The sequence below is a fragment of the Phocoena phocoena genome, chromosome 2 (genome assembly GCF_963924675.1).
Source record: "Phocoena phocoena chromosome 2, mPhoPho1.1, whole genome shotgun sequence".
Classification (NCBI taxonomy): domain Eukaryota; kingdom Metazoa; phylum Chordata; class Mammalia; order Artiodactyla; family Phocoenidae; genus Phocoena; species Phocoena phocoena.
The window spans coordinates 173888337-173900407 of NC_089220.1; the positions used below are offsets into that span (position 1 = coordinate 173888337).

At 39.4% G+C, this 12071-nt stretch overlaps 1 protein-coding gene across 3 annotated transcripts in view; it reads left to right on the top strand.

Moving 5' to 3' along the window:
• The window catches only part of CACNB2 (calcium voltage-gated channel auxiliary subunit beta 2), a 397653-nt gene that overhangs the window by 382927 nt on the left and 2655 nt on the right, over positions 1-12071 (top strand). For all 3 annotated transcript variants that reach the window (XM_065870842.1, XM_065870840.1, XM_065870841.1), the window contains exons 10-11: positions 9866-10017; positions 11431-11526. In XM_065870842.1, coding sequence (XP_065726914.1) covers positions 9866-10017; positions 11431-11526 — 248 coding nt within the window. The remainder of the gene's footprint in view (positions 1-9865; positions 10018-11430; positions 11527-12071) is intronic.

Genomic DNA, 12071 nt, shown 5'->3' on the forward strand with positions numbered 1-12071 from the left:
CAGCCCTTTGTCTGCCGCGGAGCCTCTGCACCTGCCGTTCCCTCCTCACCTGACTCCCCCTTTGAATCACGGGAAGGGCCGCCATGTTACCCTCACTGCGTGAGTGCATCATTGATGCCTGTCTCCCCCACTCGATGATAAGCCCTGTGAGCTCAGAGATTGGATCTCTTTGGGCTCATTATTGCTTCCCCTGTACACCCCACACTGACTGGCGCAAAGTAGGTGCTTAGTAAAAATATATGGGATGAGTGGGTAGTCACACCTCGACACTGCCCCTCTCCCCGAACGCGCCACACCTTGATTTTCTGTCCTCTGTGTTTATGCAAACTTGGAAAATGGCTCTGCATTCAGTGTCGTACATCACAAATCTGTATTTTCTCCAGGGAAAACAAGTTATTCTCTATCGTGGTATTCTTTTAAGCTGTAGTTGTGCTGACATTAAGGATATATTAAAGTTGGGGGGGGGGGGAGAGAATTATTGCTGCTATATTGCCCCATAAGAGGATAAACTGTCTGTATTAAAGTATCAACACTCCAATCTTAGCTTTTATTGAAGTCAGTTTTTCTTACCCTTTAAACCAGTTTCTATCTAGCATGTCTTCCTCAGTCTGCACAGTAAGTTCTCTGCAATGTTGCTTTATTTTTAAAGAGTATTAGCATTTCAAAGATCCAAGTCAAATTATTTTCCAGTGTTTGTGAACTGCTGGAAGGTGTATGCTGGAGGAAAGGTAAACCAGACACTGAGTTTGGGGGCAGAAACCACTGCTAAGAACTTATTCTTTCAAGCGTTACTTATTATCCTGGAAGTTCTTTCAACCCAAGGGCAGGTAGGGGCAAACTGGGGGAGTTTATTTTTTATTTTAATATTTACTTGTTTTGGCTGCCCCAGGTCTTAGTTGCAGCACGCGGGATCTTAGTTGCACCATGTGCACTTCTTAGTTGCGGCATGCGAGCTCTGAGTTGTGGCACATGACCTCTGAGTTGCGGCACGCGGGACCTAGTTCCCCGACCAGGGGTGGAACCCAGGCCCCCTGCATTGGAAGCACAGAGTCTTACTGGACCACCAGGGAAGTCCCAGGGAGCTTACTTCAAAAGCATCGTTCTCTTGTATGCATTTAATAAAAAATTAAATTTGAGAAAATTGACCTCAAATTTAATAGACGAGATCAATTATAGCAATTATTTCTTTTATGAAAGGATGAAAGATCCTGTATATTGAAGATATAATTTGATAGGTAAAAATTTGCTTTATACATGAGATTTTAGAAAACTTTCATTGCATAAACAGAAGTATAGTATGTTGCATTTGGAGTTGATTATGCTAATGTACCACTGTGTGACATGAAGGAAAAAAACCTGAAAATTTTGTAGCTTTAAGTACATACTCAGGTTTTGGGAGTGGTACAGGACTTCCTTGCCTGTATGGATGTCTTTATATGGGCTCATAAAACTTCTCACCTTTGTTCTCAGTTGCAATATTGGTCACGCATCATAATTTAAAATATCTACATTAGCTATGCACATAAATTACATTATAGTCTTAGAAGCAAAAATATGATTTAAATTAAAATAGTAAAGGGCCTGGTAATAGTTATTTGCCAATTCCAAATCCAAACTTTTAAAACTAGTAAACTCAGATACTTATTGCTTTATGAAATAATTCACCTCAGAGTTTCTTTAATCTGCCCAACTTTATACTGTCTGCAAACTGTGGCTTGGTTTTCCCCCAAGCAGTTTTCCAGGGACAAATCAGTTTAGGAAACTGAACATCTTTGCACCCATTTGTACACAACTGTGCAGTTGTGGGATCTACTTGTGTCGCACGATAGCAAAAACTATGTACCGAAAGTGGGAAAATATCAGCAAATGAGAGTAAAGGAAGTGAAGCTAGAGTTAGCCATGCACGTGGCAACAGCTGTAACTGACGGTAAAGGAAGTGAAGCTAGAGTTACCCGTGCACGTGGCAACAGCTGTAACTGACGGTAAAGGAAGTGAAGCGAGAGTTAGCCGTGCACGTGGCAACAGCTGTAACTGACGGTAAAGGAAGTGAAGCGAGAGTTAGCCGTGCACGTGGCAACAGCTGTAACTGACGGTAAAGGAAGTCCGTGCAGGTGGCAACAGCTGTAACTGACAGATAACACACAGGGAGCAGGAGAAGGCATTTACTTTGTATATTAGCAACTAGGCGGTCAGATAATAATGTTTACAGCTTGGTAAATGTTTTTAGTGCAGTTGAGGAGTCAGTGGAGAGAATTTGTTACAAGTCTCTTTCACCTTGTCCTGATGGAACTGTTCTGCCTCTAAACTGTGGTGATGGATGCAGGAACCTACACACGATAAAACTGCATAGAGCTCAGCACGCGCGCGCACACACACACACACACGAGTACATAAAACTGGGGAAATCTGAATAAGATGGGTGGATTGTATTAATATTAATGTCCTGGTTGTGATATCGCACTACAGTTTTGCAAGATGTTCCCACTGAGGATAACTGGGTAAAGGGCACAGGGTCCTCTGTTATTTCTTACAACCGCTTGCGAGCCTACAGTTACCTCAACAGAAGCGTCAATTAAAGGCAAGTTCATCACTTACGCTGGTAGCACCAGGGACTGTGGAACGGGGATGACACACCAGAGAGCACCCCTTATCTGGTCCTCAGGTGTGGTGTCCAAATCAACAGCGTCCTTATCATGGGGGCATTAGTGAAGACTGAACATTCTCAGGCCCCATCCAAACCTATAAAATCAGGAACTCTGGAGGTGGGACCCTACAATCTCTGGTTTAACAAGGCTGCCTGGTGATTCTACCATATGCCAGAGTCTGAGAACTACCGCTCTTGTTCAAGCCCGTCACTGTTCAGTGGGATCTGAGAGCCACAGGAAGTGAAGGGGAACTGTGTGGTGTGGGTGAGGCACCTGCTGACGAATGAAGCTAAGGCTAGACCCTGGGTGTCCTGACCACCAGTCCAGGGTTCTGTCCATTGAGCAGTGTCGTGATCCTAATTACATCTCTGCTTTCTCTGAGGAAGAGAAGAAAATAATTTATGGAGAATGAAGGGCGGATGATAGCCTCTAAAACTAGCCTTGCGAATCGATGTGATGTGGAATTTACGGGACTATTGAATCTCATTTCTTCCCTCCTCGTGACCTATCCATTACCAGCGTAGCTATGTCTGTCTCAATAAATGAGCACTTTTTATTCCACAAGATTGCTCCAATGGCCCAGCTATAGCAATATTTCTACCCAAAGGGAGTTCTTCATCTAAATATATTTTGGCAGTCGAATTCATTATTCATGTTTTTGAAGATTTAATGAATTTTTTTCTACAACAGCAGCTTCTACCTAATACATAGTCAATTAAAAAGGCAAAAAAATGTTACATTATATGTATATTAAATGATTATATTTTTTCTTTGCCTTTTTAATTCATTCTTTCAACACAGTTTTTGAGTGCCAAGCGTGTACCAAGTAGTGTACTGACGGAAGGAATGGAAGTAATTATGTACTGTTGCCAGTTTTCTGTCAGTTCACTGCCTGTCGGAAAAGTTTTCAATCATATCATCAAAATACAATGCAATAAATGTTAACAGAGGTAGGCACAAAGCAATACTTGACATTTGTTAAGTATTTACTGTGGGCCAGGCACCACAATAAATGCTTTGCATGTTGATTCACTTAGTCCCTCATTTCCATTTTCCAAAAAAGAACACTTAGGGAGCTCCAAGAAATGAAGCCTCTTACCAAGGATCACACACGCTATGAAGTGAGGAAGCCACCTGGGACTGGATGCCCAGAGGCAGACCTCCCTGGGCCTGCGGAAAGGAAAAGAGGCTTAGAGAGGGCTTTACAGATTTCACTTTTTAGCATAAGTAAGGAACTTGTCAAAACTAGAATTCTGTGCTTAGTGATTATGAAATGGCATTGGAACTACCATTACATCACTGATACCAGAGCCATCGCAAGTCTTATTAATTCTCGACTGACCGCTTGGATGTCGTCCAACGCTAGCTACAAAGTGTAACAACCGCCTCTGTTTTTACAGTATTGTTCAATTAGAGAAATGTCTTTCCAAACGGACACACTTCCCTTCTTTCTCATCTTCCAGAAAACATGATTGTTTCTGAGCTGAGTTTTTCTTTTAATTGAAGTACAGTTGATTTAACAATGTTGTGTTAATTTCTGCTGTACAGCAAAGTGACTGAGTTATACATATGTGTACTTTTTTAATATTCTTTTCCATTACGGTTTATCACAGTATACTGAATACGGTTCCCTGGGCTATACGGGAGGACCTTGTTGTTGATCCATCCTATATACACTAGTTTGCCTCTGCTAATCCCAAACTCCCAGTCCATCCCTCCCCCAACCCCCTCCCCCTTGGCAACCACAAGTCTGTTCTGTGAGTCCGTTTCCTAGAAAAGTTCATTTGTGTCATATTTTAGATTCCACATGTAAGTGATATCATATGTATTTGTCTTTCTCTTTCTGACTCACTTCACTTAGTATGATCATCTCTAGGTCCGTCCATGTTGCTGCAATGGCAGTATTTCATTCTTTTTTATGGCTGAGTAGTATTCCATTGTGTGTATGTGCCACATCTTTAGCCGTTCCTCTGTTGATGGGCATTTAGGTTGTTTCCATGTCTTGACTATTGTGAGTAGTGCTGCTATGTACATAGAGGCGCATGTCTCTTTTTGAATTATAGTTTTGTCTGTGTATATGCCCAGGAGTTGGACTGCAGGATCATATGGCAACTCTATTTTTAGCTTTTTGAGGAACCTCCATACTGTTTTCCATAGTATCAGCACCAGTTTTAATTCAACGGCTGTTAAGTGATTGGGATTTGGACAGGTCAATAAGGCTTTTCGGTTTCAGAAATGAACATCAGCTGTCTTTGACATTTCTTTTTTGAAATAAGTTCTAAGCATGATGTACTCTGTCAAAGAAAAACCACTAGTACAGATACATTTCTTTTCGAAGCATCATTTTTACTTGGAAGTTAAAAGTATTTTCTTCAGAATTTATTGGTCATCCTTTTTTAAGGTTTACTTACTAATATGTTGCACTGGGATTCTGAAAAAAATCTCCTTTAAATTTTTAAATATCTCATTTCCCCCCTTAATTTAAAAAGTGTTAAGATATTTGTGTATGTAAGAATACTAGAAGATATAAATATTTGCATATATTACACATATATACATGATACATATATTAAGCAATTACATATGTTGATAATTTTGTATATGTAATAAGATAATGGATTATTTTCTTTTATGTTTATGTTACTCAGATTTTATGCAATGAACAAATATTACATTTATAATCTTTTTTTTCATAGTACTCAAACTGCTAAGAAAAATGAAGTTTTTTTAAGGTGTGGGACTCTATGTGATTAACCGTCATTGTTAACTGAGTACATGGATGAAAATCTTTGTGATCAAATTTCTTTTTTTTTGAGACATACCTGACATATACCATTAGATTAGTTTCAGGTATACAACATGACTTGACCCGTGTATATATCGTGTTATGATCACAGGAAGTCTAGTTACAAGTTTACGTACAGTTACGAGTTTTTTTCTTGTGAGAAGAACTCCTAAGATCCACTCTCTTAGCAACTTCCAAATATACAATATTAGTAACTATAGTCACCATGCTGTGCGTCACATCCGTGGGACTTATTTGTGCTTTTGACCACCCTCACCCACCCCCCACTTCCCACCTCTGGCTACCCCCAACCTGTTCTTTTTACCTGTGCTTTTTTTTTCTTTTCCAGTTCCACATTTCCGTCAAGATTCTATCACTGGATCACATGATGGTTCTATTTTTAATTTTTGGAGGAACCTCCACATCATTTTCCATAGTGACAGCACCAGTTCACATTCCCACCAACAGTGCAGGAGGGTTCCCTTTTCTCCATATTATCACCACCGTACTTGTTATATTATCTTTTTGATGATAGCCATCCTAACAGGTGTGAGGTGATATCTCATTGGGGTTTTGATTTGCATTTCCCTGATGGTTAGTGATGTTGAGCGCCTTTTCATATACCTGTTGGCCATCTGTATGTCGTCCTTGGAAAAATGTCTATTCAGGTCTTCTTCCCATTTGTTCATTGGACTGTTTGGTTTTTTGCTATTAAGCTGTAAGAGTTCTTTATATATTTTGGAAATTAACTCATCCTATACAAGCATATCTCATTTTATTGTGCTTTTCATTTGATTGCACTTTGCAGATGTTGTGTTTTTCACAAATTGAAGGTTTGTGGCAGCCCTGCCTCGAGCAGGTCTACTGGCACCATTTTTCTTACATCGCTGGCTTCGTGTCTTTGTGTTACATTCTGCTTATTCTCGCAATCTTTCAAACTTTTTCATGACATTCGCTACGGTGATCTGGGATCAGTGATCTTCATTACTACTGTGACTCTCTGAAGGGTCAGATGATGGTTAGCATTTTTCAGCAATCAAGTATTTGTTAATTAAGGTATGTACATTGATTTTATAAGACAATGCTTTTGCACACTTAATAGACTACAGTTTAGTGTAAACACAACTTTTATATGCACTGGGAAACCAAAAAGTTCGTGTGACTTGCTTTATTGCGGTAGTCTGAAAACAAACCTGCAGTATCTCCGATGTACGCCTGTATATGACTTGCAAAGATTTTCTCCCATTTGGCAGGTTGCCTTTTCATTTTGTTGATGGTTTCCTTGGCTGTGCAGAAGCTTTTTAGTTTGATGTAGTCTCACTTGTTTACTCTGGGTTTTCTTGTGTTTGCTTTTGGTGTCAAATCCAAAAATGCATTGCCAAGACGAATGTCAAGCTTACCACCTTTGCTTTTTTCTAGGAGTTTTATGGTTTCAGGATATACATTTAAGCCTTTAATCCATTTTGTGAGCTGATTTTCGTGTATGGTGTAAGACAGTGGTCCAGTTTCACTCTTTTGCACATGGCTGTCGTTTTCACCCAGCACAGTTTATTGAAGAGACTGTCCTTTTCCCCACTGTATATTCGTGGCTCCTTTGTCATAAATTAATTGGCCATCTATGCATGGGCTTACTTCTGGGCTCTTCTAGTCTGTTCCACCGATCTATGGATCTGTTTTTACGCCAGTACCATACTATTTTATTATAGTTTTGTGATATAGTTTGAAGTCAGGAAGCATGATTCCTCCAGCTTTGTTCTTCTTTCTCAAGATTGCTTTGGCTGTTTGGGGTCTTTTGTGATTCCATACAAAGTTTAGGATTGTTCTGTATCTGTGAAAAATGCCATTAGATTTTTGATAGTAATTGCAGTAAATCTGTAGATCACTTGGGTGTGGACATTTTGACAATATTAATTCTTCCAATCCGTGAGCGTGGAATACCTGTTTATTTGTGTCTTCAGTTTCTTTCATCGGTGTCCTACAGTTTTCGGAGTACAGGTCTTTCACCTCCTTGGTTTTATTTATTCCTAGGTATTCTTTTCTTTTTGATGCAATTTGTAAATGATATTGTTTTCTTCCTTCCTCTTTCTGATAGTTCATTATTAGTGTATAGGAACGCAACAGATTTTTGTAAGCTAATTTTGTATCCTGCAACTTTACTGAATTTGTTTATTAGTTCCAACGGTCTTTTGGTGGAGTCTTTAAGAGTTTTCTGTACATACTATCATGTCATCTACAAACAGTGAGAGTTTTACTTCCTTTCCAATTTATATGCCTTTTATTTGTTTCTTGCCAAACTGCTCTGGCTAGGACTTTCAATACTATGTTGAAAGAAGTGGTGAGAGTGGGCATCCTTGTGTCGTTCCTGATCTTAGAGGAAAAGCTTTCAGCATTTCCATTGAGTGTGGTGTTGGCCGTAGACTAATCAAATTTCTTAATGCTTACAATAAATATTAACTTAGATCGGAACTTGACTGTTGGGGATCAGTGGCTGTGAAAACATTTATAGGGCACAGGTTATATTGGAATAAAATTTTAAGGAGCATGAGAAAAGAGAGCAAATAAGAGTGTCAGTAATGTTTTAGAACACTATTATGAATGATTTCTAAAACTGTTGTTTAAGGAAATTCCAATATATATGAAGGAAAGAATGTTATAGGAAACCTAAGGTACTCATCACCTACTTTCAACTATCATCTATTCATGGCCAATCTTGTTTCATTTCCAGTCTTCCCCCTGCCTTCCTCTCCTGTCTCTGAATTATTTTGAAGCTAATCCCAGACATCATATGATGTCATCTGTAAATGTTTCAGTATGTATTTCTAAACATTGAAGACTCTTTTTATTTAAACCATATCGCCATTATCACCAGACCTTAACAGTACATCCCAAATATCAGGTTGCCACTCAGCCATGTATCATTTCCCAACTGTCATGTATTATACATATACACACATACATCTTATATATATAAACATTTTATCCACTTACTTTATGCATTTTAAATATACCAATTACTATTTGTTTGAATCAGAATCCACATAAAGTCCATACATTGCGAATGTTTCCTAGGTCCTTAAATCTCTTAATCTCGTTTTCCATAGATCTTTTTTATTTCCTTGTAGTTTTTTGAAGAAACTGGGTCACTTATTCTGCAGGGTTTTCAGAGAGTGAATTTTGCTAACTGCATTACACGGGCGTAGTTTATATATAATCGTCTGTTCCCTGTATTTCTTATAAACTGATAGATCCAGCAGCCTAACGGGTTTGTTTTTTTCTTTTAGCAAAACTATGTCGTGGGTGGTAATGTGACCAAATATTATTTTAAAGCCAGTATCTCAAGTGGTTTGGGCCCTGATTTTAAAGACCCCCCAGGTTAAATGAAAGGCCTCTAGTCATAACATATTGTGAGGCAGACAATAGTGACTTGCCTTTTCTGGAATAATGTACTAGTTAAAATAATTATCTCCAGGAATCTTCGGCATGGATGCAAATGCATAAGAGGAATTAAATGGTATTCTGTAGGTCTAGGAATCTCATGGAATTGGCCCTTCATGACTGCGGTGGGCACTGTAAAATACATATTATGCTTTATAGACCTAGGATGTCTAGTAAAGTAGTTTCTGGCTATTTAACTCTTATTTAAATTAAATTTCAAAAATTCATTCATTCATTCACATGTGCTACACTTCAGGAGCTCCACAGGCATATGAGGGTTGTGGCTACCGTACTGGACAGCAGTGGTACAGAAATGGAGAAGCAGATGAGATGCATGAAATTTCTTTGGCATTCAAGTAGATTTTTGGATGTTTATATAGTGTGTATTCCTGTAACGCTGACTCTAATACATAACCGCCCTTTTAAGGCATGAATGTTACAGGGCTGTTCTTTTGTTGGTGGGAAATATGAGAAGTGTGTTTTTGGACGAGTTTGTTGTAACACTCTTAAAATCTCTCCTGTTTTCTGTTGTAGTTCAGCTTGGTAATAAGCATCTCTAAGACTCTATCAATCATCTCCAGAAGGCGTACCAATAGGTGGCATATAAACACAGATAAGCCCGTGCAGTGACAGGAAGGCTGGTGATGGGTGCTAGGCTAGAGTGGTCAGAAACAAACACAGGGAAGACCTCTCTTCAAGTTTCTATTTCACAACATTTTAATGAAATGACTTCATGGAGTGAAGTTTTATAGCACCAAAAACATGTCAGCACAGAGCCAGAAACGTTGACTCTCACAGACATCATGTTAGATGTCTGGTTGAGAGAGGAATTCCCTAAATGCTAGAGGTATTGTGAAGGAACGGCTCTCTCCAAAGGACACCTGTTACCAGCTCTCTTACCTGTAGACAGCAACCTCACCTACCTGAGTACCGTTTTACTTTGTCTCAGTCTGGTTTAAAAATGCTGTAAAGTAATCAAACTCTGCTTAACCTTTTACAGCGGAAGTTCAGAGTGAAATTGAAAGGATTTTTGAACTTGCAAGAACATTGCAACTGGTGGTCCTTGATGCAGATACTATTAATCATCCAGCCCAACTTAGTAAAACCTCTCTGGCCCCTATTATAGTGTATGTCAAGATTTCTTCTCCTAAGGTAAGTAGGGTTGTTACTGTTTGCTCTGTAATGGAACTTTACGAGAATGTGTATTTATAGTCTGCTTTCCAATTATAAACGGGCTGTGTCTTCATCCATCACAAAGGGTCTGAAGAGAGACGTGGTAGCCGAGAATTGTTCAGCTTCATATAAGCAAAAGCATGATGATGAGTTTCATGGCTTAGGGGAGTGAGTGATTCCCAAAGCGTGGTCCGGGGGAGGTTCTGAAACACTTTTTAGAGGGGAGGGTCCATGAGGTCAGAACCATTTCCACGATTATTATCTAAGCATTATCTAATACTCAGACATCCTCCCCCTTTTTCACTGGTTTGACCTTTGCACCAATGGTGCAGAAGCAGCACTGGGTGATGCCTGAACAGGAATCCAGACCACAGGAGCAGCTGTGGCATTCTCCCTCCCCATGCACTCCCAGGTTAAAAAAAAAAAAAGGCCACACAACCCAGTTTCACTTAAGAATGTCCTGATGAAGTAGTAAAAATGCTTAAATTTTGACTCTTCAGTACAAACCTTTTTAATATTCTATGTAACGAAATGGGAAGTACACTTCAAGTTCTTTAGCTACGTACTCGAAGTCCGTTTTCTTGAGGGCAGGTACCAGTGTGATTCTTCAAGCCATAAACCAAAGTAGCCACTTTCATCCTGGAACACCATTTTTATTGGAAAGAACAACTGACATGTCCTTCAAATTTCAGGACAGATCACTGGAATTTAATGTAACAGAGTAAGAAAAGTTCATTGATTGATAGGGATTTAGATTTCACATGAGAGCTAGTCTTTAAAAAGCTACCACTTGTTTACTGTAGTATCAAAGAAAGATATCCACAATTATCTGAAAAGGCTACTAATCACGTATCTATAGGGGACTGGATTTTCTTTGCCTGTTTCAAACAATACACCCTGTAGCAGTTTCACTGTAGAAGCAGGGCACATCAGCTGTCTTCTGTGGAGCCAGGCGGTAGAGAAGCCTGCAAATAACTTAGCTATTTTATCAGAATGCATGACATGTTAACATATAAGAGGTTACTGGTCATTCTGAAATGAATTTTTCAGTTTTAGTTTCTAATATATAACTATTACAGTTCACATAAAAAGCTCTTGGGAGTCCTCCACAGTTTTTAAAAACATAAATCATGAGACAAAGTTTGAGAACTGCTAGCCTTGAAAAAAGACAAGACTCAGAAAAATCTCCACGCTGGTGACTTATGAAGCTTGTGACTGAGATTTATGTCAACGTGTTAATTTTGCTGATCATCTTGAAGATTGTTTTCTAGCGTAATCTATTTGTAAACCATCAGTGCTGCATGCAAAGGACACCGGAGAAAGGAACGAATAATGAACCTTGTTGTTTACTTGAGTGCAAATACCCCAACTGAAGAATCTCGTCTTTTACAGGTTTTACAAAGGTTAATAAAATCTCGAGGGAAATCTCAAGCTAAACACCTCAATGTTCAGATGGTAGCAGCAGATAAGCTGGCTCAGTGCCCTCCGGTAAGTCTCTCTATGCAGTATAATCCACTTGAAGGCTTCACACCCGCATTCTGTTAACAAAAACCAGACGGACAGGTAAACGCCTGTCCAGGGAGAGAACCCTGCCCATTAACGGTGGGTTTCCTCCCAAAGATGGGAATGGTCTACCTCCTACCAAGAGCACTTGTCTAGGTCATAGTCGTCGCTTACGAGCAGCTACGCTGTGTTCCGTGGTGACCTCGCTTTGTTAATCTAACACCTCAGTAGTCATCTGTGTTTCATCTTTAATGAAACACAATCATTGTTTCAAAACTTTGGTTGAAAAGATGGCTCTTTGGGGTTGGTTTATTATTCACTTCTACTCAGGGAGCGAGTTGCTGGCTCTTCATTACTGTCTAAGAAATTGATCTGAGACCATTTCTAAAGCACTCAGTAACCAGATTCTGACACCTGAACACATCCCTACCTCGAATCCCCTGCTTTGCATACTGTGCTTTGGGCCTGTATGCTTCCGGCTTTTGTTCTGGCTTTATTTTTCTTAAATGAAGGTATATCAGAAGCCTTAA